The sequence below is a fragment of the Venturia canescens genome, chromosome 3 (genome assembly GCF_019457755.1).
Source record: "Venturia canescens isolate UGA chromosome 3, ASM1945775v1, whole genome shotgun sequence".
NCBI lineage: Eukaryota > Metazoa > Arthropoda > Insecta > Hymenoptera > Ichneumonidae > Venturia > Venturia canescens.
Genome location: NC_057423.1, coordinates 6,706,345 through 6,732,494, shown reverse-complemented (window position 1 = coordinate 6,732,494; position 26,150 = coordinate 6,706,345). Strand labels below are relative to the sequence as shown.

Here is a 26,150-nt window from a genome sequence, read left to right as displayed (position 1 = left end):
ATGTGTGTGTGTGCGTGTGTGTATGTGTGTGTGTGTGTGCGTGTGTATATATATTCAAATGCGTGTATTATTCGTGTTTTAGGAGAGCGAAAATACGCCTTACGGTGGTCCATTGACGAGCAGCAGTCAGCAAGGCAGCCTTTCGGATCTTTCACTCTTCAGCTCACCGTCCATGCCCAATATTTCGCTAGGCATCCCTCACGTGCCATCGAGTTCGTCCACGGTAAACATTCACCACGCAACGCCAGTTTTTTCGCAAGCTTTTCCAGCCGGAAGGGCTTGATCGTTTTTCCCTTTGACTCTTTTCAATTTAATGAATTATTCAATGTGATTTTAATTTGATCGACAGAGTGGCACGAAACTCGCTCCAGTCTCGGAGGCCGAAGTCCGGGCGGCGTTCACCGCTCGATTGGGTATGCCGCTAACGGGACAAATGTTGCCAGGGACCTTACCATTTTATCCATCGTTGACCGTAATCGAGGGTGAGCCAGCATACATACACAAACAAATGCAAAATTTGGAACAACAGGGAAGCAGGCACAGTACAATTTACGGTTCACCGATAACCGATACTCAAGTAGCACACGCAAGACTGCATAAGGCTGGTCACCGGCCTTTAGGTAGTATGTTCACTCATTCTTTTATCCCTCATTTTGTTCGGCACGTGTCCACGCACTCGGAAGATGATTTGGGAATAATTGAATTAAACATTGGATGAATAAATATCGAAATTAACAAAGCAACCGATTTCGGGGTGAGCTTTAATGTTCGTCGTTGTCTCTTCCTTGCGGCGATTCACGCGCGTTCTCACAAAACAACGATCGGCCCGTTTACTAAAATCTCCGATTCCTTTTCTTCTCTTGCCGATAAATTTATCAGGTAGAACACAATCCGCGCCATTGCCTCTCGGTCATCCGATGCTTCAAGGCGGCATGATAGCCCCACCGACACACTACGAGGAATACCTCGCAGAAAAACAGCTCCACGATCAACAACAGGCGCACAATTGCCTCAAACAACAGCTACGACAAACTGTACTGACGCGCGTTGTTTCCCGTGGCAGTCAACCCAACCAGCTCGACGAAGCCGCCGAAAGCGAGGAATCCGAAGTCATTGATCTCACCGGAAAAAAGGAGGTACCCGAGGAAAGCGAAATCTCCAAACAGCAAAGGGATCGCGAACAATTCCTTCAGCAACAAAGGGATTTGATGATGCGACACACCTTACAAGTCAACGAATCCAACTCTTACGTTGGCAGCAGGTCTGCCCAATCCGCTCGACCTCTATCTCGCGCCCTCTCCAGCCCCCTCGTCCATTTAGGTATGCCCCGATGATGCTTACTCTCATTTCTCTCCGTAATTTGTTGTATTGTGATGCATGAAATATATTATTTTATTCCGAAAAAAGAGAACTTCATGACGATGATTAAATCCTCGGAGTAATAAAAAAATTCCTCTATTCATTTAACACACCTTGATATAAATGAGAATGATTTCGAATCACGAAGAATTGGTCGTGTTTGCTTTTGAAAAGCAAAGTTAAGGAGCTTGCTCATTGTTCAAAACTAAAGAGATTGATCGATTCAGAATCGAGTCCAGTAATACGCTGACAAAAGGATTCAAAAAAATCTAGATACGGAACGGAGTCCATTGTTTTATTTTAACCGATCCAAACAACGAATATCAATCCTTGGAGATCCATTGACGAATAATTGTGCTTGTGTAAATAAGGACCTCAGGCCACCGGCGGGGACGTTTTTGCCCGTGGTTCGCCGCATCGTCCGACCACGGGTCTGGCTTACGACCCTCTGATGTTGAAGCACGCTTGCGTGTGTGGCGAAACTGTCAGGGGTCATCCTGAACACGGTGGCAGACTGCAAAGCGTTTGGGCGAGACTCTCGGAGACCGGATTGTTGCAACGATGCGATCGCGTTAGATCGCGTAAGGCTACACTCGAAGAGATACAGAGCTGTCACAGTGAAGCTCATGCGCTCTTGTTCGGTAAGAATAACGAAAAATACTTCAAATATTATTTCTCATTTGATTATCAATAAACTTTGAGAATCGAGTAGTTGTCTCCCGAAAGGTTTGGAGACGATTTTTTTTTCATCAAAAACGTTAAAAGTTAGTACAAAAAAGTGCAAGTTTTTTGTTCGGGACATAATAATTTGCAGAAATGTATAAAAAAGCAAAGACGTTCTAGTAATTTACATTCAGGAAGGCAATGACGGTGGAAATTTTTATTGACCATGATCATGAATCTTTTTTAGGCACGAATCCTTTGAATCGTCAAAAATTAGATATGTGCAAGCTCTCGCAATTGCCGATCAAGAGTTTCGTCAGACTGCCCTGCGGTGGTGTGGGCGTTGATTCTGATACAACGTGGAACGAGCTACACACTGCGCCAGCAGCACGGATGGCCGTCGGCTGCGTCGTTGATCTCGCGTTCAAAGCTGCAATGGGTGACATCAAAAATGGTTTTGCTGTCGTCCGACCTCCGGGACATCATGCAGAAACCAATCAAGCAATGGGCTTCTGTTTCTTCAATTCCGTTGCGATAGCGGCCAAGCTTCTTCAACAGAAATTAGATACCAGAAAAATATTAATAGTCGACTGGGTAAGAAGAAAAATTCATATTTTCATAATGCTTTTCTTCCATACAGGAATTATTTCATTAAATTATAATGTTGCAGGACGTTCATCATGGAAATGGCACGCAACAAATGTTTTACGACGATCCGAGGGTTCTCTACCTGTCGATACACAGGCACGACGATGGTAATTTTTTCCCGGGAACGGGTGGATCGACTGAATGTGGAGCAGGCGAGGCCCTCGGTTATAACGTCAATGTCTCGTGGACCGGTGGATTGAATCCCCCGATGGGAGATGCCGAGTATCTCGCAGCTTTTAGAACAATTGTAATGCCGATAGCGAAAGAATTTGATCCGGATGTTGTTCTCGTTTCCGCCGGTTTTGACGCGGCTATCGGACATCCAGCTCCGCTGGGTGGTTACAAAGTTAGCCCCGCATGTTTTGGACACATGACACAACAGCTGCTTGAACTCGCTAACGGCAAAGTAGTTTTAGCACTCGAGGGTGGTTATGATCTTGCGGCCATTTGTGATTCGGCTCAGGAATGCGTCAGAGCTCTTCTCGGCGACGAACCGAGCCCACTGAGGGAAGAGGAACTCACTAGAGTACCTTGTCAAAATGCCATCGATACGCTTCAAAAAACTATTGCGATTCAGGTAAGCTGGAATATAAAGAGTAACTTACTATTATTCAATGAAAGTTTGAATTTTTTACACATTTTTCCTACTTCTCCAAACGTTCTGAAAAAGTTCGTTTTTCGGTTCAAAAAAGTAGTCCGTTTCCGTAGAGAAACGCTGCAAATCTAACATTTTTGAGAAATTGACAACAACGAAGCTTCGAAATTTGAATGAAAATTTTTTTTCTTGTCATTTAGATGTCGCATTGGCCATGTGTCAAATTGGCCGCCCATACAGTAGGCATGAGTGCTTTGAAGGCGAGTCAAAAGGAGCACGACGAGACCGAGACAGTCTCTGCTATGGCTTCGCTCTCTATGCAACAACCAACCAATCTTTCGTGAGTAAATTTACCATTAAAATAAGAAATCATAATATTTTAGCGTTTTAAATTTCGGTTGTTGATACGCATTTTTTTTTTATATCAACGTTTCACAGTGAATATTCTTCTGAATAGAGCATTTTCGTGGATATTTACGTTAGATGTTTCTTTATAATTAGCAGAACTACTCCAGAACATTCCCGCGAAGTTTCCGAGGAGCCAATGGAACAGGACGAAGCCAAGTGAAGGCCATGCTTTCTGACGATTCGTGTGACGATCGTTTTGTTTTTCTTTCGTCTCAGAAAGAGTCGAGGAAGCTTGAGTTTTTCGACGTGGAATCTCGTCGTTGCAGCACTTCAGCACATGTGCACTGGTTTCGTCGAGGGAAAAGGTCAAATAATGATTCAGATAATCCTTTTTGATTTGTCCTCGGGAATGCGGTTCCAAAGATTTCTAAAATCCATAAAACCAAACAAATGCGAGAGTTGATCTCCGAATCTTTGGATTAACCGGAACATTGCTCGAAATTTGTGGAATCAACGACATGCAAGTTTTTTGTCAACGGAAATTTATTTTTCTTGCTCGTGCGAAAAGCTTTCGCTGTTTACGTCGTAATGACAGAAAAAAAACAGGGACATGACGTCTCCTCGTAATTGTGAATATGCAACACACGTTGGTCGATCGATCGTGGGACGATTGTAAATCTCTTCAATTGAGAATTTGTGTATTTCTTGATCCTCATTTTTTTGAGCCCACAATAATGTCGTTTGACCTCAATACGTATTTGATAGAAGTGAAAAGAAGAAAAAAGCGCTCGACCGCGTATCAATGAGCTACGTTATACAGGTATCTGATATAATATGTGTATTAAAAATAAAAAAAGCACAACGAATGATGGATATATTAAGAAGATTAGCACTTCTGATGAACGAATCGATACATTTTTTTTTTTTAAATCTAATGAGAACGTAGATCGATTGAACTCTTATTTTTGTGAAAAATTTAGTTGATTCGAAAATCCATGAAGTTTCTTCATATTGAACGAAGATGAATTTTAGTTTTGCAATGAAAAAATAAGCAAATTGAAAGATGTTTACTTTTTATTTTTTTGCAACGGTGAGTTGCAATGGACAAACTTTTTTTTAGTTTTAATTTACGAGAGAATTGAAAAAAAAAACTAATATGGAAGCAGTATGTACTGTACGATTTATGTTTAATGATCGGAAAATGTGAACGAGTATGATAAAAGACAGTTATAGATATATATATATATATATATATACATATATATATATTTTGTTACTCTGCAAGGAAACGCAGAGAAATCTCGTTGGGCGCGTTGTGCAGGCCACTAGCGCTTTGTTTGCTCCCAAATCGTCGTAAAATCGCGTTTTAAACATTCTAACTGTGCTATATTTCGTCCCTCAACTAGCGGGATTGTTGAAGGTGTAATTTTTGGTGTTGAACATCCGTGATCACGATGTTTATTAAAAATAATGAGCGAGCTAGGCCAGATCTAAAAAGGAGTATACATACTCGAGAGATTTATTTATTTCGTTGCAAGTGGACCGGAGGCTAGAAAAATCAGTGGAATAAGTTCAGCTGCCAAATGAGTCTGGCACTGTCCATTTGATTTTTCCGCTTTCTTTTATTGTTTTTCACGGTGATCGCAAAATTTTCAAGCTCTATTTATCGCACAGAATCTTACAATGTTACACATACACGAGGAACCGTGTGTTCTCTTCTTTGATTCTTCTTATTCTCTTACAAGGTTTTTTCTCTGCTGCGAACAAAGGCTGGTGCGTTTTTTGTGATACTTTGTAAAAAGTTTAAATACAGTTTAATTAAGAGTGTACGAGATAACTTCTCGAGATAGATAATGTAACGTTGAGAAAAACAGTAAAAGAAGTGAAAAGAAGGAGAGAAAGAAGATACAAGCATTTATTTTTGTGTCATGCATTTTAATGAAGAAAAAAAAACAAAATGTTATATGAAATTTACGATTAAAATAGAAATGAAGAAACAAATATTACACATGACGTATTCTACGCGAAACCAGCGGATTTTTTCCCTGACTTTTGCCAATTTGGATAATTTTTTTTTTTTTATATGGTTACTTTGAGTCTAAAAGACAGCCTCATTTTTTTAGATTTTTCTGAATATTCCTTATAAGAAAAAATCCAAAAAACCGCTGCTTCTCAAAAATCTGAAAACCCTTTAATAATTAAATATTCTGGTATTCAAACTTTCTTCACAATTTTTTTTTTTCAATAAGCGCTGTTCAGGTATAAAAAATAGAATATCTTTGAGACTCAGGGTAACCGAATTAAAAAAATGAACCGAATTGGCGAGGGTCAGGAAAAAAGTCCGCAGTTTTCGTATGGAATACCTCATATGTGTATATATACAGATTTTCAATTACAAGAACAGCAAACGAACACACGTATATATGAATATTGTACTGAGAAAAAAGTCGAAAAAAAACATTGTGTTGTTATACGTATATCGTGGATGCAGATATTTCATCCCGGGAATCTCAAATGTCTGTTGTATGTTGCTCTACGACTGTTCGAAGATAAGAAAAATAATACGAATTAACAACAAAGTAAAAAAATTGGTATGAATCACAGTGTTTTATGTACGTGAAAATCGTGTTCAAAATCGCCGTTATCGTAAAAGAGAAAGCAACAAACAAACGCAAATGTAAAATATGTAAAGAAAAAAAAACAAATAGTTCTGTTAATGTGGAAATATCTATGAAGATTTATATCCCAGTCAACGAATTGGGATTCGATTCGATAGAATTCGAATGTGAATTACGAATTAACCGCAACAAGAACATTCGATTGTCGATTCAAATTGTTGCCCTACGTCGTTTCGAAGAGCATCGGTTGTGCGATATAGTGTTTCGATGACTTGAAAATAAGCTGGAGATACTTATTATTATCTTACTGATGCAAGCTGTTGTGTCGCAGTGTTATAATAATATTAAACATGCATATTCTATTTAACTATTTATGATTCGTAAGAAAACAAAAAAAGAGCGAAAAAAAAATATACACATAAAATCCGTCTACGTCCGATTTTCGTTGATAAATCAATGTGTCGTTGATGATTTTAGGATTGTAGAGAGAAATTGCAAGAAAATGGGAAAAAAGAGAAATACGAAAAATATTGTGCGCATAAAAAAATTGCGTTGAATCATTGTAAACCGTGAAAAAAAAAAATTCTTTAGGCATAAAATCGCTTTCATCCTTATTACCGAGAAAAAGGCCTACGGTTCGTTGTCCATTATCGACTTACTTGCTTTGACAAGCTACATGACCACACTTGATGTCTTTCACCGGACGTTTATATGAATAAGATATATATATATATATATATATAAATTTGGGTTTGAGCTCAGCTCGAAACGACGTAAAAACTTACAAACATTCCGATATAACGTGGTGTAACCCCATGGCGGTTACAATAATTGCGTAATGCTACATTGCATATTGAAAAATGTATAAGTTAATTGAAAAAAAAAAATTGTATATCTTTAAGACGATGAGCACGAAGTATATATATACATATGATATATATAAAACGGCTATGTTACGTATACATAGTTATTGTATTGGTAATACGATTTTTTTATGTATATAAATGTACCTCCTAAAATTAAGATTAAAAATAAAAGTATAGTAATTGTGTTAAAAATACGTTGGCTTTGTTGTTTTATTACCTTTAGGTGTTGATTTTTGACGCAGAGAAATAATACGACTGATTTTAGTTGTCAATAGAAATCACTCGAGATTAGAGGCATGGCAGCCATATGGAGCTTGTAAAATGAGATGATATTACGAATCATTAGTAACTGTTGATATAGAAACGAAGTAGAAGCTGCCATAAAAGTTTTTTGACAATAGATTTTTATTTCATTTTCATGAAAATTCACGTTCGTCTTGATATAACCATTACACAATAACTGCATAGTAATTATTCAAATGAAAACTTTTTTCTTTTAGGAAAATCGGTTTTCGGACGGGAAATAATGAACGCAAACAAGACCCTCGTAATTGCTGGGACTGAAAACGTTTAATTAAGTCTTTGTACATAAAACAATAATAATGAACATAAATTCATTGCAAATCACCATCATATATTAGCATTTGATGCGTAGTGCTATTACTACTATATATGCTCAATAATTTCTAGTTCTTCTATCATGTTTTTTCTTTTTTATTACAGGTTTTTATGCAATTATGATTATTGTTGTAAAATTGTGTTTTCGCCGTATCGTCTTTTTTTCAAGGAAAGGAGAGGGGGGGGGGGGAAGGGAGGAGTGAACAATAAGAGAAGAGAGGGGAAAAAGAGCTTAGTTTTGTGTATTTGTGTATTGTTTTTCTTGTGATAACTCATGTAATGCGCCTTGCTCCATAGTATGTAATGGGGCTTTTCTGGCAAACGTTGATAACCAATATCTTATCGTTACGCAATAATCAATAATAATATGTGTATTTTTTTAATCCTATATATAAATATATATAGAGACACACATTAATATATGTATGTATATATATTTATATATATATATTTCTTGTAATATACCACAAATCGTTATCAATATAATACAATATTGATGATGTATACATTATATAATCTATCGGTCTATAGAATATATTTATGTATTTACATAAGAATATTAAAATCGAAGAATAACATTAGAAAAATAATGATAATAGTAATAGCAATAATAATATTATTAATAATAATCATCATAATAATAATAAGGAAATGAAAACTGGCTGCGCGTTCGCATGAAATATTTGAACAATTTTCTTGTACCAACAATAATAATAATGGAGTAAAAATCATTGGAACAAGAAATAGTGGAAAAAATTCATTGATGCCTAGTGCAATTGAATTCAGTTGTATCTTTATTTTTTCTTTTACTTCATTTTCTTTTCTTCACGTATAATCGATCTTTGTCTAGCTTATAATTGAATCATCGAATTTCTTCCGAGATAGTTCATGCAAACGCGAACATATGTTTGTTTCAAATAGTCGTAATAACACAGTATGTCTCGCGCGATAAAACAAAATTGATATCGATATTAAGGCGTAAAAATGAAAAATATGGATTTGAATATTCAAAAATAAAGAAAATCTGATTTTATAGAATTTATGCATTTTCTCGGGGGCCACTCGCTTTTGTAGAAGCCCTTGGAATTAATAACCGAGACAAACTGTCCTAAACACGTCGTTTTGGGTATCAGAAACGCTTACTGCAATCCTTTGTTTTCAGAGCCCATATCCGAATCACTAAGTTAAAATCTAAATGTAAAAACAACAAATTTTGCGTATCGTAGATACATTTCAATTTGATAAATTTATTTGACAAAAAAGAAAAAACGAGAAAAAAAATGTCGTAAGAACTAAGAAATTCTCTCGTTGGCTCATGAATTAATAAGTTTTCTTTATTTAACGCTTTCGTAGCTGATACCATCATCAGTGGGTCGTCCACTTATTATCTTTGTTTTCTCGCTTTTTTTTCTCTTTCTCTCCGTCTCTATCAAGAGATCGAAATATACGGTTGTTCTTTTTTTTTACACGATGTCTGGGATAAGAATACACAATTGTTAAAACTGCGTAGTTCCACGAGATTTACGACGTTCTTCAAATCTTTTTTGTAGAGCTATTTTGGTTTGTAAATGGTGAATCGTAAATTCAACCGTGATAAAAAATGAACTCGAATCACGTGAGTGTTTTTTTCACTCAGTTCTCTATTTCATTCGTGACAACGACTGACCGATTTGTATCTTTCAATCTGGATCGACATCAACCGATTCTTCTGACGTTGGTGATACAAATACAAAAATAAGTTATGTGATGATCTTCTTCCTCACTATTTCTCGCACAATCGCCATTTTTGTTTTTATACTTTTTTTTATCTTTCACGGCATCAGACATTGTTCTTTTTGACAATCGATAAAACAACCGCCATTGCTCATCAATTCCCATGATAACGATTCTTCGTCTACCTTTAAATCTAGTGTGACGTTCGTTACAATTCATCTTCTCCTCTCGACAATTTCACAAAGTTCTATGGACGCGAACTCTGGAGTTTTTTCATTTTTTCTCTTTAAGTTTCATACCTTTCCTTTATATGGAAATCGATGTTTCAAATCTGAGCGGACGTGAAGTTGTTACTATTTATGTCTGTTTACGAATTCTCAATCGCGGGAAGCATTTCCTATTAGTCTCTCTTGGAGGTTTTCATCGTATAAAGAAAAGAAATAAATGACGCTGTTGTTTCATCGTTGACGCTTATATGATCCACCAATCTTTCATGATATTCGTCATCGTATTCGATGATGTAATGAAAAATAAATCTGAACAATGATATTCATAGTGGAACAAAAGTGAGAAAGAGAAACGACGAGATTTCGGGATAAATAAATGAAAGAAAATGTTTCTCCCACCGCGATTACAAATCCGCTTGGCGATATTGACATTTTCTGTAATTTCCTTCAGCGAAACCAAAATTTTTCTGTGCCGTTAATGCGCAACAATTCTTTTTGGGTTTCACGACAGTCACAAAGGCTGCTGTTCAAAATTGCTCAAAACTATGGCAAAATTGTTCAAATTTCGTGCTTTCCAAGCCAGCCCCGTTCAGTTAAGTGTTTTTTTAGTTTCAATTATCAGGCTTATGTTGTTTGTTTCTCATAAAAGTGATTGTCCCCCAACCGCGGATATTGGAACTTTTTCACTTTCTGTTATACTTTTTTTTTCATCGTATCATGTGTCTGTGTGTTTTCTTTGCTTTTTTTCACTAACCTATGTACATGTATTGTGTAAAGTTTTTGTTTATCTTACTTAACGGGTCAACAACAGGCCCCATCTTTCCCACCCATTCCGTTTAAAAGCTGCGAGGCCTTTGAGTAGTCGAAAAATTTTTTGTAGTTCGTCGCGCTTCTAGCTCTTTCATATCTTGTCTTACTTGACCGTGGAAAAATTCTGTTGGGAATTCTGATTCGACGATACCCAACTGTTGAATACGTCTCTGCAATAGAAGAAAATAAACCGTTAGAAATTATCAACAAAGATTCAAATATATCAATGATACTTATGACGATTGAGATTATTGAATTCGCAGTCATTAGGATATGAACAAGATTTATAATTTTATAATTGTTTGTTGCTTGAAATTGGTTAATTTTTTGAACAAAGTTGGCTGGCATTTGAAACATCGAACGTGTTTTGTTGCATTCTACCGGTAACCTCTTTGATATTTCACTTTTTTCTTATTTCTAAATTATTCATAAAAAAAGTAAGAAACCCAAAAGAATGCTCACACAAACCTGCAGTGGCTAACCACGCATTCATTGCTGCAATACTCGTCTTCCCACTCGCTGTTTGATACAGCAGGATTTGGACAACCATGACGAATGCAAGAATTTGACTGGGGCATTTGACCGCCCAAGCCACCTTGTGAACCGCTTACCGGAGGTGGACTCGACAGTGAATCACCACGTGGCGGACTCATGTGCATTATTTGTTGCTGTACTTGAACTTGTTGCACTTGTTGTTGAGGTACCTGAAAGCAAAATGAAGTTACTGTTTTAATCGCACAATGAAAACTAAAGAAAATAAAAAATCAAAGAACTATTCATGATTTGTCGTTTCAAAGGATTTTCACTACATTTTTTTTAGATAAATTCGCCAATTTTTCTATTTCTATCAAATATCGAGCTCAACTATAAATAAATTGACCTCCACTCATGTCCTAAAAACTTTTACTCAAGTGTTTTAGTGATTATTGGAACAATTTTATGAAAATATTGGGTTTGCCTAATATTGATAATCACTCGATGTTAAAAAAGCACAAATTCTTTACAAATCGTCAAAAAAGGCACAATGCATATTAATGACCTTGAAATTGAACAAAAACCGTCATATTTTTTCCCGCTGAATGGGAACTTTTGAACGAAACTGTAAGAAAAATCGTGAAATACATATAGTTCCGAACGAGCCGATCTATGAACACGCATGAAATTTATGTACTCGAAAACACCGTTTATGTGTATCGCGCTGAGCGCACACGGTAAGTCTTTGCTTTGAGGTTATGTTGCACGTGAAAAACATGATATTTCCGTTTCGTATGAATTTTGTATCCCCATAGAATAAAAATGATGAAAAACTTATCGTCCATTTAAATTGACTCACGAGATAGTAACTTCGGGTAGGATTCAAACAAACAATTGAAAATACTTTGCTCGGGCTGTTAAGAGTCTTCGTATCGGCCATTTTTGCCCGCTAGAGTCGAGGTACACATGTGTCTGAGTTTTCATGACCCAATGAGAATCCAGCACGAGTATAGCAAAAGTTTAAATCGAAACGAGAATTTCCGAGATTCGAGGGAGATCGTAAATGCAAAATATTCAATTAGAAGTTTTGCTAATCTTTCGCTTTTCTTTCAGTCTGGATGGTTTGTACCATTTATTTTTCATTTCTATTTTTATTTTTTGAGTTTTTATAACGAAGCTTTAATTTACGAACGTAGAAGACCGAAGTTGCAGTTATCGTTGTGGCGTTACGACACAAGAGATAATAATTAGAGGCCATTTTAACTAATGCCCGGTAGAAGGCAAAAATTGCCCGGTAATTTGACGCAATCTCCAAGTCGATGCAAACTATTTTTCTCTCTTTTGCTCCCCCCAAGTCAATCTCATGGGCTGTAACTCTTATATATTATCCCCTGTTCCTCTCCTTCGAATTCTCAGTTTTATTTCATGTGCATGGGATTTTTGTTTCTTCTATTATGTGTGCCGTGAGTGACGACTTGAAACAAAGGAAAAAGAAACGAGGGGACAAGCTTGTAGTAGGAAAGGGTGAGGCGAGGGAGAAGAGCCAGACTTCGTGTTTTGTCTATACCACTCGCACGAGTTTTCTCTTTCTCTCTCCCTCATTTCTCCTCGTCGGTCATTTAGGTGGTCGAAGGGCAAGTTCACTGACCTGCTGCATATATTGCTGCTGAGATACTTGTTGCTGCATGTGCTGTTGCTGCGTCATGTGAGGTGGCGCCATTGGATTACCCATCATACCCTGAAGAAATGAAAAATAAAAATAACAAAAAAAAAAGAAATAACGAAACACGACATTTATGTTATTGCTTATTCTTCAGACATCTTTTTCACCTCTTTCTCCACTCAGCTCATAAACTACGCTTGTTTTTTCACCGAGTTATAAATGTAATTCTCTCAATGGTATATATTTAAACACTCGACGTTACAGACTCTAAAAAATTTAGTATTCGCAGTCGCGTTCGTTGCAACTGTGCGTTTTGCCAAAACATTTTTTGCAATATTTTTAACTATTCTTGGTTGGTGATACCTGCATAATTTAAATATCTTTTCGAAGCGAATAATTTACATTAAAATAGTTATCGCAATGTCGAGTATTTCCATATTTATTTAGATTTTAGTTTCGAATATGCCCGATTAACTGTCTTGACGATAAAATACATGACACGTATGACCGAAGAACATTGAAGCTCTCGAGGTTGACTACACTGCGAACTTGTTATTTTTTTTTTTTTTTTTTCAACACAAATTTTTGAAATATTTTCGTCAGAAAAATGTGTGAGGCAACATAGATTCTGTAGCGAATAGTTGAACTCTGTTTTCAGCGTTCACTGAACTTTGACTCACGAGGCTAAACTCTAGTGAATTAACGAATAAATTGAATTGTATACGAAGAGATAGTTGAAAGTGAGTTAGGAGTTGTCCCGAGCTATTCGCAACTTGCAGAGCTTTTAGTAAATAAATATTGTTAAAAAACATCAAATTGAGTTTCCACCTGTTGTTGGTTTTGTTGAACATTAGCCTGCATTCCGGCGAGATGATGAGGCGACTTTTTGATGGTCATTTGTTGTTGCTGAGGATGTTGTTGGTGATGCTGCTGATGTTGTTGGGGTGAAGGTGGTTGGGGTTGTGGACTGTAGACTTGATAGGCGACGTTGCTCGGACCAGGATTGCCTGGATATGCGCTGTATGCTCCGTATTGAACTTGTTGGGGTTGTTGCTGCTGCTGTTGTTGCGTTTGAGCCTGTTGTTGTTGCTGCTGTTGTTGCTGTACCGGAGCTGGCGGTTGATGTTCACTCTCGGGTGTTCCCTTACTGACTACCGAAGCCCTGTACGCCGCAAGAGCCTTCAAGTATTCCTTCTTCGCAGCTTCGGTTTTCTTCTTATAAACCTGGAAACAACGCAATAATTATTTTTCCATTGTACCTACTTTTTATACCTTTTCATTCCTCCTCGTCGTTCAACGCATTGATCGAACGATCGCTGTTCAACGACCGACAGGAAGAGAGTCAAATATTCCGGGCAACAATCGATCATGAAACAACATCGTGAGCAACTGAACGTAAAAGTTGTTCAGAGAAAGCTGAGATCTTAAATTACAATGTATATTATTCCACGACATCCTGTTACACGATGATGAAAAAATAAATAAAGATAAAAATAATGGCAATGCTCCGATTATAGAAAGAATGATAAGCACTCGGTCGTCTCCCTTCCACCACGTTTCTCCACATGCTTGAGTAAACGCATTCTTCGTTGGCAAGAATACGAATGTAGCGTGTATATTTATCGTAATAACGAACGAAGGTTCCAGCAAGCACGAGTGTCGAGGATGGTTTGGAGGAGCAACAAAATGAGGAGAATGGGATTTGACAGGGTGGAAAAGACCTGGAGGAACGAAGAGGGCAGAAAGGAAGGAAGTACAGAAATAAAGAAAGAGAGAAAGAGAGTTTGACTGCAATGAAATAACTCGAGTGGAACTGCATACACATTACTCGGCTGTGTGACTCCAAAGAGCTCTATAGTTTATATATATATCCCTCTCTACCTTTTACTCTCATGTACAATGACAGCCCTGAGTTTCCCCTTGTTCATCTTTTTCTCATCACTCTCACTTTTTTATTTTTTATAATACAACAAGACAAGAACCGAAGAGAGAAAAAGCTTTAGGAGCATTGTCGTAGGCTTGGTTTCCGTTGAAATTAAACACTCCATTCAGCACCAAATCATTAATATTTCTTGTAAATCACTCTCGCGTACATAGTCTTCGAATATGTTTTACGGTGCATGCGGATCGTCAAATTCATCATTATCTTGAGCTGACGTTGAACATAGTTTCAAAATTTCAGAAATCGATCAAGTTCGTTCTTCATATTCTGTTCCACTAGTAATTCCAGAATTTCCAATAATTCGCAATTTGAAATTGAATGTTGAACAAATGACAATAATTATCAGTCAACATAGTTGCAGAATCTGTTTCTATTGAAAAATTAGTGACTGCCAGAAAGATGCTTATTATTTTCCGTTGCGAATTTTTAATGCTTCGCGAATTGCAAAAAAATAAAATAATATAAAATGAAATGAAAGAAATAAGAGTGCGTAAAAATACGAGGATAAAATAATGATTGTACGAGCTGGATGACGACCAAGGGAAATAATAGGACGACTAAAGACAACTTTTAAAGAGGGGCAAGTCGAAGAATGTGATCAGCGTTGCGAAGGTAACGAATGCTTTGAATAAAACATGCAATACGTCACATTGTTGATCCGGAAACGCTGCCATAATTTCGAAAATACTTAACGATGGCTGATAGACCGAATCTTGTCGTTTTATTCCTATTCATTTCTTCTTTTCTCTATTTTCTTACTCTTTTTTTCCGTTTTCCATTTATTCTATCTCACTTGCTTTATCTACTGGTGAATTATTACGAGAGCCTCACCCATGAACCACGATCAAACGACGTTTTTAAGAGAAAAAAAAGGGAACGAGGAGAACGGAAGAAAGGCGGAGATGAGGGGAAGGAAGGGAGAAAAGGGGGGAGGGCGAGAGCGAGAAAAAATCTAGAGGAAAGAAAAGCTCCAGATAAACCCGTAGAACCGGACGAAAGACGAGTTTTTCGTTATCCTCATAGCGATCTTGACAAATGTCGGTTATACGAGAACAAGGCATCGTTTCTCGAGGGACCGGAAATTGATCGTTGATTACAGAGCGACTTTTATCTCACCCTTAACTAGCTATCTCTCCGTGGTATAATGAATAAAATGAAAGAGCTGAAGGGAATAAAATAAATGATGGAAAATCATGTGCTCGTAAAATCCGAAGGATTTTTTCAACGCGAAGAAAAAAAATGAACTAAAGATTCCAAGTGTTTCAAAATTTGTCAAGTTTTTTGACGAATTGTTTTTGCCATAAAATTCCAACAATTCATTCCAGATGAAATACCGGCAGTTGGCAATTGAAAACGAAAATATTCGACGTATGGTGCAACGTTTTTTGAAAAATTTAAGATTCTTCGAAATTTTTATCAAGCGTTGTACACACGAAGCACGTTCAGTTTACTTGTTATTTTGTATTCCCAAGATTTTCGTCCACTTTTTGTGAGGGATATCAACGCGAGTCGAGAATTCCGCCCGGATACACAAACTTCCCTCTCCCGTGCAACCTCCCTCACACGCCCCCCTCGGAATAACTGAAACGGTGAATTTAATCAAGATTCCATCTACAGTTACGAGCTTGAGTTCTATATTTCTCTCTCTCTCTCTCACACACACAGATACACACACACACATTGCCGCAGTCTCTACATACAACACAGTTAAATTTGAGTTTCGGAGTATACACACCACTTGGAAATTACTCAGCCGCCTTCGTCCCTCCATTGGCCCCAACTATCTTGCCCTCGCGGTCTATCCCTCCGATAATTTGCCAGGCACGCGAATTTATATGAAATCGAGATTGCTACCGACGCGATTCAGGATTTAAAAAACTTGAAAAACGTGATGGAAGGAGAAAAATGATTCTTTCGTTAGGTATAGAAAGAGCGCGGTGGGGGAGAGAGGCCAGTAGGAAAAAACAAATGAGAGTCTGGTCCAATTAATTTTCTTAAATCAACCGTAGCAATTTGGCGCGTTATTACGTCGTGATATTTTATTCAAACAGTGTGACGAATCAATGGATAAATTAATTGGAAGAGTTTTTGTTATTATTAGAGCATTTATATGTCGTATAAGGCAGAAAGTTTGTCAAAACGAGAGCGAGGAGAGTAGTCTGAAGCAGTCAACTTATCGCTAACTATGGTTGAAACGTGCGCGTACACACATCGACGACAAATGAATAATCATATGCTCAGGTGTACGCATACAAACGCGTTGTTGCATCCACACGTGAAATACTCCACCAAAGTTTATACGATCGATCGTAACTCCACCAGATCTAATTACCAATTATTAATGGCTAAAGTTATTATCGCCTTCGTTCCTCACGATTTTCACTCGTTTTATATCGCAAACTATAATGTTTCGTCTCGAGTACATTAAACATTCTCACTTTTAGTGGCTATGCATTCCGAATATTTTATCGCGGATTTACCAGCGTCGAGAAAGCCATGAAATCATTTTTTTCCTGCCCCACTGGCAGCCGGATTTTATACGACGTTTTTAAAATTTCGAGGTCGTACATTATTATCGATTATACGTTAAGAATGCCCGACATTGTTCTTTGGAAAACTTTCCACGAGTTTTCCTTCTAAGCTCATAAAATAATGATAGTTTTATAATATTACGAGAAAAAAAAAAAAAACAGTGTTTACTACTGGAAAAAAGCAATTGTTTTTTTAATGAACATTTTATTATGCAAGAAAATTAAATGAAATAAGCTCGCTTTTCCTTATGACGAGGAAGATGTAAAAACCGGTAACTTTTTCATATAGGAATGAATAAAAAGTGAGACAAAAACATTCTCAAGGATTTCGGGATCCGAAGTGAATGAGAAGGTCGTAATTGATCAAGGATTTTGTTCAATTACGAGCAAAGTAATAATCGTCCAAGTCTGAATTCATGAGAGCGTATGAACAAATGAGTGAAATAAAATCAATTAAGGCTAAAAGACTAAATGGATTACTGACAATCGCTTTGTTAGGATTTTGATTGAAACAGCTGGATTGAATAACCGAGAGGATGCCTCCCCCCCCCCCCCCTCACCCTCTCGTCTTATGCACGGGGAGATAATCCCCACGATCACGATAATCGAATCTTTGTCAACTAATTGAATACGTACTCGGGTTTATAATTAGATTTAAATCCGATTTAAGGCTTTCCTCGAGATGTTATCCAACAGTTGTGAAGACGATGATCGTGTTATAAGTGAAATAATAATTATTGAAAAATGACTTAACGAGCTGCAAGTATAGTTCATAAATGAATGGTTTCCTTACGTTTTTGTGTTCAGTGTCGAGAGCGTCCCACATCGAGGCTACGATTTTCGATACTTCGCCAAAGCTCGCATTAGGATTTTGTCCCTTGATGGCTGCTTGAGTGTCCCTGAAGAAGAGCGCGTAAGCCGAGACTGGTCTGTAAAGATAAGGAAACGAATATATGTTGAAAAAATTCATAAATTTCTTTGATTGGCCATTGTCAATTAGTTTTCATGGCTCCAGAACGTTTTTCCATTAGCCAGCAGAGATTTCATGTGGAAATTCCGCATTTATTTATTCGAGTGATATAAACCATACTCGAGTGTTTACAAACTGCGTTTGCAGATACATAACTCGATATGTTTGTTCCCTTCATCGATCTCAACCACATGCAGTTATAGCTGGAAGCAAATAAACGCAAAATGCTTCGTGCGCGCCTTATCGCAACTGGCATTTAATATGTTTTTCTCGTTCTTTCTTTCTTTCTTTCGTGCTCTTCTTCTCTTTTTATTCTTCGCCTCAAAGCTCTATCGGCGAAGCAACGACGTTTATTAACCTCGCAGTGCTCCGATTCTCGTTCATTGACTTTTTGCCTCCTTCTCTTAGCACCCCTTCGCTTCTCTCTTTGTCCCAGGAAAAACGCTTTTCCCTCTTCGTTCTTTCTTTTTTTTTTTATTTCTCTCTCAATATATATTCATGGCACGAAACAATTGTCTCATCGTCAAGATAAAAATTCTCATTGTACCAAGCGAAAATGACTCACGCCTGAATGACCGAGCAACTTTTTTCATAATTCGTTTTTCTGTTCTCACGTACAAAATGAAAAAGGAAGAGAGAGAGAGAGAGAGAGAGAGACAAAAAAATTACGAAAACGAATGAAAGAGTGATTAATGACGGGGCAATAATGAAACAGAAAAAAATGATAATGGAAGAAACGAGAGAACGAAAAATAGATCGGACGAGTCCGATCGAACGCGATACGCGTACTATGTTGACCTTTTCCATTGACATTCCGATATCTCGTTTCACGAATCTCTTTTACACTCACCTATCACGAACCAAAAACAAGAGAATGGTATTTAATCATCAAAGCTTTTGATCCAAATAGCCAATCCATTCATTCCCGTCCATACCTCACTTCGAGTTCCTTACTATTTTTATCAATTCTCTATCGTTTCTCGTGTCAATTTTCATTGAGATTGTACATTGAAATGATGTTTACTGGCAGCAACAAAACAGGTTTGCGTCTAGATTCAACAAAACGTCGATTATTCTCTACCAGTTGGTAAAAGTCTTTTGTACATATTCCGTTGAGTTCAATCTAATTCGTAGTTTATACGATCACGAAAAATCCATGAAAATAGACTATTCGAAAAAAAATAAAGAAAAAAGAGAATGAAAGTTTCTGCTCCATAAGCTTTCGTTACAAAATTGATGTACCGAAACGTAATTGAATAAATGTCAATTGCCCAACCTTCGAACAATATCGATCGGCTGCTTTTTTTATGTCCAAATAAACAGGAAAAATATTCATTTCGAAAAATATCGAATAATGTGTAGCTCAATACGATCAAGAGTAAAATACTTCATTCGCAATTAATTGCTTATTTGACACGAAAAATCTTGTGTATACGGTGTGTGTGCGCGTGTGTGTGTGTGTGTGTGAGTGTATGTGTGTACGCAGAGGAATGGAATAGTTTCGAAATTCTGCATTCTCGCTTGGGAGTCCAACGTATATTTATATTTGTATGTATACGTAGATATAGATATGAGAAACAGAGGAAAGGAGAGAGGCAGAGAGCAAGAGAGAGAATTGGTAGTAGTATATAGGAGCTATTTCCACGATAGTAATGCGCTCGCTTGTTCCTGCAGCTGGACCCATGTCCTACATTTACGGGTTTGCAACAATAACGGTAATTGCCAATTCACAAGAGTAATAACTTGGAGAGAATTCTCCCTCGCCCCGGTAACTCCATTAAATCGAAACAATAGAATGTTTCCCATCTCTCACTCTCCCTCTCTCTCATCCTCGCAACCTCTCGCCCTCCCTTGATTTCTCTTCTATTAAAATTATTTTACGAATAAAGCATCGTTAGACATAGTTGAATAATTCATTCATCAGCAATACATACACACACAAATGTAAATAAATATATTGTTTCGAATAAACAATAAAATTATTGTTTTAATTTCTACTTCAAAGTATGCATTCGCTGATGCGTTTATTTTATTTAAAATTGCTGTATTCGATGGTAAATATTAATAATTTATGGAGATTATATTTCAGATATTTTTATTCCACGATAATGAATACTCACTTTTGCGGTTCGTTCGGATCTCTCTTCTTCTTTTTCTTCTGTGCCTTCGGTTTCTTTTGATTCTTGTTAACGGTGTCTGCTGGCTCCGGGGATGGCCGCTTAATGCCTGCCAACTGAAATAAAATAAAATCATAAAAACTAAGCTAAGTAAGTGGTACTGTAATTTTCTAAGTTTAGCAAAAAAAATTTGTGGCCACACCACCGCGTTTTACTCTCGTAGAAATCGTTCTACTTGATGCAATTTAAGCCCATAAATTTTTGCATTTTTTTGTACGTTTAATATTATTTATAAACGTAGTATTGTTAAAAAGTGTATTCTACGGGCAATTGACGATAAAAAAAAAAAAAAAAAAAATTATTAAAATCGAGTGAAATACAATTCTATTGAGCCATGAAGAATAATTGAGTTGTCACAAGATTGAACAGCATTCAAATATTTCAATGTGCAACGTGATAAAATTTTCTATTTGACGTCCCATACGAAATCTGCATTAAATTATCCTTTTTTAATGAAGCAAAAAGAAAAAAAGGTTCAACCGTGCCTGAGACCCGTGCCCTTAGAGACACAGCTTCGTTTCAAGAATCTTACTACATTCTGTCGTTTCGAGATGTGGCATTGATATATCTGTATAATGAAATGAGAGTTCTCGACACGTTTCGACCTCGATCTCTCGGCGAGCATCCATCATTCGACCAGGACAGAACACGACTCGACTGTTCATTCTCCTTCTGCACGATTCACCACAACTTTTTCATATACTTATTTCATTTTTTTTTTCTTTTTTCACTTATATTTTTTTCAGTTCGTTTCTCCTGTCCTGGCTCTCCCCCCTCAAGTCGCGCCAAGCATTACTCGATTTATCCTCTCTCTCGTCACTCGAATTACCATAACTTTGCGATATAGAATTAGAGTGGTGGAATCGTGATGATATTATATTTCTGCTGGCTCTATGAACCAATTTCAGGTACGATGTACCAACTAACACACTCACCGAAGAAGACCGGGGTGCTAGAGAGATTGATCGAAGATAAGACTGCAGAGAAAATTATAGAGAAAGAGTGCGGGGCACCGGAGAAAGAAAGCTTATTTCCAGCAATATATTAGCATAATCGCTTTTTTTTTCACCGTTCCATCTCATACTTCACTTCTCTTTTTCACATTCTCATGATTACTTCCATATTTTTTTTATGAACAATAAAAGAAGTGGAAAGTCGGCGAAAAATTTTACGATTAGAAGTCGCGGTGGGATACACTAGCGCAGGAAATTAGAAAAATAAATATATGACGAGAGAAGAAGAGGGAGATAGAGAGTAAGCGAGAAGAAATGAAAGCCCATCAAACAAAATAGTCGAAGCTTCACTCCCACTTTTTTCTCGCGTATACAATGAGCCACAACCTAATTTGCCGAGAGTGGCCTGTACCAGGACGAAAGTCAATCGAGTATATGCTAGCAGCCAGAGTCCAAGTTGATCAATCAGAGGATTTATCCTGGAGTAAATGAAATTCGAAAACTGAAAAATACGAATACGATATCGTTTCGGCATAAATTCCTTTACGACTGAGCGAATGAGAGATAGCAAATTTTAAATGTGGCGACGCATCGAGGCACGCACTTCTTGGGGATACATTACGAGTATAAGGTCACAACCTTCATTACGCCTCATCGAATCATTACGTGTTGCGTGGGTAATCCATAAATGTGGGGTCTCTGTAATTGAAACGATTTCGTCCAATCAGCAGCACTGATTCTCCTCGCCACTACGAAACGCTCTCTGTTCTTTCTCGTTCCTTCGTAGCCATCGTTAAATATGTTAATTTTTGCCATAATTTAACCACGTTCGATAATCAAAGTACGTGAATCAAGGTCATCCTGATTGGATTTGTATGGAAATATTAATACGAGAGCACAATTTCAGTATTGGTAAGAGATGAAGATCGAAAAATTCGTGCCTCATCCACAGCACTTAATTTAAATTAGAAAACGTGGCATTTCAATCATTCTATGCACCATATGCTCGAAATGTATATATTTTTTTTTTTTTCCATTAGCATTGTGATCGATGGTTTTTTCCTCGCTACCGAATGATCCTGGCTTAATAATACAAGAGGCTATTATTTTTATCATTCGAAGCCAGTAATTTTGTGCTCGCGACCTCATTTCACTCAATCTCATATTTGTTGTTTGTCTCTACGATCGTATACGCAGTTGCATTACGTAGAGTAAATTCATCATTCGTTTCAATGATTGCGTTACATTGTCGGTTAATCCGCAAAACTCGATACCGATTTTTCTAGTTCGAATTCCTTTCTATTTTACACGTTATTATACACGGTATAAGAGAAGCTTGCGTAAAACCGGTTTCCATGCTGGTTTTGTGGAAAGTGAGTCAATGAAAAGCGATGAGAATCTTTTTCTCTCGTTCCTTCTGAAAGGTTTTTTTTTTCTACGAAGCGAGTCTTTTCAATGTTCTGACGAGTGATTTGACCTGCATGTGATAAAGCAAACAAAAGTTTGTGTAAATTTTTATGTGCTGTTCAACCTGGAATAACGAAGAAAATGAAAAATGCTTCTCTGAAAAAATCGTAGAACAAGCTGTCGAGTGTTGACAATTTTTTCACAACGTAATATTTCTTACAAGAAAGCTTTTTGAAATTTCTCATTCCTCAATGCGCTCTACAAAACCCCAATACAATTTCTGATTCGTGATAAAATGGAATATTTTTTGGCCCAATTGAAAAAACAGTATCAAAACAAATTCTTACCATTCCCGAGTGCGGGGTGCTGTCATCGCTGTCCTCGCTGGTTGTCGTATTATTATTTTCAGGAATGGCATTCGGTTGCATAGCCGGTGGACTGCCACCCGTTGGACTTCGGTATTGTACGTGCTGTTGCTGTTGCTGCTGTTGTTGGGAGTGGAGCTGTTGTTGTTGCTGGGAGTGCATGTACTGCATGTGTTGTTGCTGTTGCATGTGAACTTGTTGCTGGTGTTGTTGAGCCTGCTGTTGTTGCTGTTGCTGTTGTTGCTGTTGCTGGGCCTGCTGTTGATGCTGCGAGTGTTGTTGGAGGAGCAGCAACTGTTGACCGCCGTGTTGTTGGCCTGTCGAGTTGATCGACGAGTACGATCCTTGGGGGCTTGTGTACGCAGGACTGTAACGCAAAAAAAGCATCCACAAATTTCAAGTCGAGGGGACCAAATGATGTCAGAAAAATCGTTTTTCCATTTGAATAAACAATAAATTTATCGCTCATGGAAAATAAACGAAATTCTGGTAGTCGGCGTTCTTATATTGACCTTGATCGACAGAATTTCGGGGCGAAATGTCCACGTTGGAGATTGATCGAGAGAAAAACAGAAAGAACAAGACTTGGGCAACATTTGAAAATTCAATGAAACCGAATAAAACGGTTATGCACCTTTTTCCATACAAAATTGAAGCACCCCCCAACCGTTCTTCATCCCAATAAATAACCACGAAGCCAAAATTCCCCAGAATCATTATAAAGTCGAGGCAACTCTTGATAAATAATAATTATCAATTATCTTTTGATGCACAATTTGCATACATTTGTGGCTTGATTAAAAAGGCTGAATTGCTAAGTTCGCGGATGATGGAAGGTTGGCCAGATTCTCGGTGGTATGTCATACATTCGTGGTCGGAGACGAGAGGCGGGGAGTGAGGAGCAGAAGAATGGAAGAGAAAATCAAAAGGCGAGTGGAGAAAGAGGAGCATAGACGCGCTATAGTTTAGTCCTGGTACGAGAGGTCGAGTTCCTGCTCCTCCCGCCCCCTCTCTTCCCCTTCCCCGTCGCTGCCCCTTGAAACCCGGCTGAATGCTATTTTAACACAAATTGGATAACTTTTGAGATATAGCCGTAGCTGCGTCAGCGTTAGAGGATTTACGGCCCACTCTACATCACCGGAGCTCCTCTTCCACGTTTACCCCCCCGCTCCCTGTCCACGGGGTCCCTACGGAATCGAGAGGAACGCGCGAATTGCCCGCGGGGCCTTTCACCCATCCCGCATCACCTTTTCCCCGAGACATTCGCGACCGAAACTCCCGCGCGTATATACCCCTGTCGTGAGTGCGTCAAAAAACAAAAAAATAAAAAACCGAGATAAATGACCGAAAAGTAGCGACAACAACCCCGTAAGTTTTTACCTTTCTCTTTCGATTTATTCGCGACAGAGCGTTTAAGATCGAACAAAATAACAGGTTTCGCGTACCCGAAATGATTTACGTGCGTGAGCATTGAGGGGGATGCAAAACGGAAAAAATGAACGAGATAAAAGTCTTCGGATGTTTTCCCAATTAGTGTTTTCTTCTTTTGCCGATTGAGTAACGACTTTGAGGCTCGATAAGCGAACTCGGAATTGAGAACGGAGCGCGGATCGTTAGTTGGAGGGATTTTCTCGAAATCCGTATGAGAAAAGGATAAAAAAGGTCGAGTAACGACTGGAGATATGAAAGAATGAGGCGTTTTCCCGATGAATGCTTCAAAGGTTCGTAAGTACCTTTCCGAGAGTGCAAGTTTGACGCGAAACGTGCGAGGGCAGATCGAATCTATCCAATGACTCAACACGTATTGCCAGCCCCGGGGAGTCTAATTGGCTCTAATTTATGTGACACACGAAAGTGGCTAAACGAGTCTAGTGTCTCGGTTACGCGGGAATGAAGAAAGGGCAAAGGGGGACAAAGGTTTAAAAGGAGAGACAAGAAAAAACGAGGCAAAATGAGAAGGAAGGAAGGAAGGAAAAAAGGGTATGAACGAACGAGGAGGAAAAAAGGAAACGATAACGAGCAGCAATGAGAAAATCGTTCGCACAAGAATACAAGGTGAAAACAAAAGGAAAGGAGAGTAGAAGAGAAAAGCGAGAGAAGAGGAGATGAAAAGGAAGAAAGAGAGAGGAGCAGGAGGGGAGAGAGAAAGGAGCGGAGAATTGAGGATGAGGGCAAAGTGTTTGTTGTCGGTGATGCACGCAACCGGCAAATCGGTCGACGCTTGTCGTGCGGATAATGAGTCCGAAGCGACGTGTTTTTAGCCCTTCCCCGGACGACAAAGTAAGCGGGTGTTGTAAACAAGGCCAAACACACTCGATAATAAAACTGTCCCCCATTAATTGAGTCTCAATTTTGACTGACCAAGTAACAAAAATCACTCTAAAAATCTCGTTGACCGATCGCTCCGTCATTTCTATCTCCCTTTCAGCATTCATTTCAGTAGTTGTAAGTGCGTGTTTAGAAAACAAATTCAATAAAAGAACATTTCACGTTGTTTTACTCCCCGGTATATAACTTGCCTCGGGACCAGAGACTAAACTTCCGCGATATTTTTCGTGCTCGATCGCGAGACGAAGAAACGACCGAGTGAAAAAAGGGGGAGAGCAAATAGAAAGAAAAGCAGAGAAAACGGGAGATCCGTTTAAAGAAGAAACGTCCAAAATCTCGCGGATCGAACTTTTCTTGATTGATGATGAATTCTTTGAGATAAAGAACGTGAGAGAAATACGAGGTTGAAAAAGAGACGAATGGGAACGAGGGATGATCAAATGTTTGGGCGTACGTGAATGGAGAGAAACATCGTCCCTGGTATGGACGTTTTTTGAGAGGCCTGTACACATACGAATGCATTTGTACATTTATCCCCGCGCTTCCCATGTGTCTTTGGGTATTATAAACGTGTTATATATGCTTGGAAATATCCATTCCCATAGCTTATAGAAATTTGAGTACGTATAGGCGAGAGGGAGGAGGGAAAGGGCGGGGGGGTTATTGGCGGTAACACGCCCGGAGAACAATAGTAAAATAGAGATTCCACCGAAGCCACAAAAGAGGATAGGGAAGGGAGGGAGGGCGAATGAATCCGCTCATTAATCTTCCTTTGTTCCGTCTTGCGCTTTTCCTTAGCGCTCTTCTAATCTGCGGTGGATCTTTCCGAGAGAGAGAGAGGGAGGGAGAGAAAGAAACAGATTGATATGATATAA

General features: G+C 38.2%; 2 protein-coding genes across 19 annotated transcripts in view; one reads left to right on the top strand and one right to left on the bottom strand.

The window, feature by feature from the left end:
- The window catches only part of HDAC4 (histone deacetylase 4), a 91,431-nt gene extending 84,140 nt beyond the window's left edge, over nt 1–7,291 (top strand). For 12 of the 16 annotated variants that reach the window (XM_043414892.1, XM_043414891.1, XM_043414890.1 and 9 more), the window contains 8 exons: nt 83–223; nt 350–623; nt 880–1,320; nt 1,731–2,000; nt 2,270–2,616; nt 2,693–3,247; nt 3,466–3,605; nt 3,767–7,291. In XM_043414892.1, the coding sequence (XP_043270827.1) occupies nt 83–223; nt 350–623; nt 880–1,320; nt 1,731–2,000; nt 2,270–2,616; nt 2,693–3,247; nt 3,466–3,605; nt 3,767–3,833 (2,235 nt within the window). In that variant the 3' untranslated portion in view covers nt 3,834–7,291. The remainder of the gene's footprint in view (nt 1–82; nt 224–349; nt 624–879; nt 1,321–1,730; nt 2,001–2,269; nt 2,617–2,692; nt 3,248–3,465; nt 3,606–3,766) is intronic. The other 4 variants (XM_043414893.1, XM_043414882.1, XM_043414898.1 and 1 more) reach the window with 2 other exon arrangements.
- Nucleotides 7,292–7,648: 357 nt separating this feature from the next.
- Nucleotides 7,649–26,150, bottom strand: part of LOC122408234 (TOX high mobility group box family member 3-like) — a 187,099-nt gene continuing 168,597 nt past the window's right edge. For 2 of the 3 annotated variants that reach the window (XM_043414899.1, XM_043414901.1), the window contains 7 exons: nt 22,930–23,314; nt 20,166–20,278; nt 17,869–18,004; nt 13,431–13,826; nt 12,588–12,677; nt 10,928–11,169; nt 7,649–10,635 (listed from right to left, as the gene is read on the bottom strand). In XM_043414899.1, the coding sequence (XP_043270834.1) occupies nt 10,569–10,635; nt 10,928–11,169; nt 12,588–12,677; nt 13,431–13,826; nt 17,869–18,004; nt 20,166–20,278; nt 22,930–23,314 (1,429 nt within the window). In that variant the 3' untranslated portion in view covers nt 7,649–10,568. The remainder of the gene's footprint in view (nt 10,636–10,927; nt 11,170–12,587; nt 12,678–13,430; nt 13,827–17,868; nt 18,005–20,165; nt 20,279–22,929; nt 23,315–26,150) is intronic. The other variant, XM_043414900.1, reaches the window with a different exon arrangement.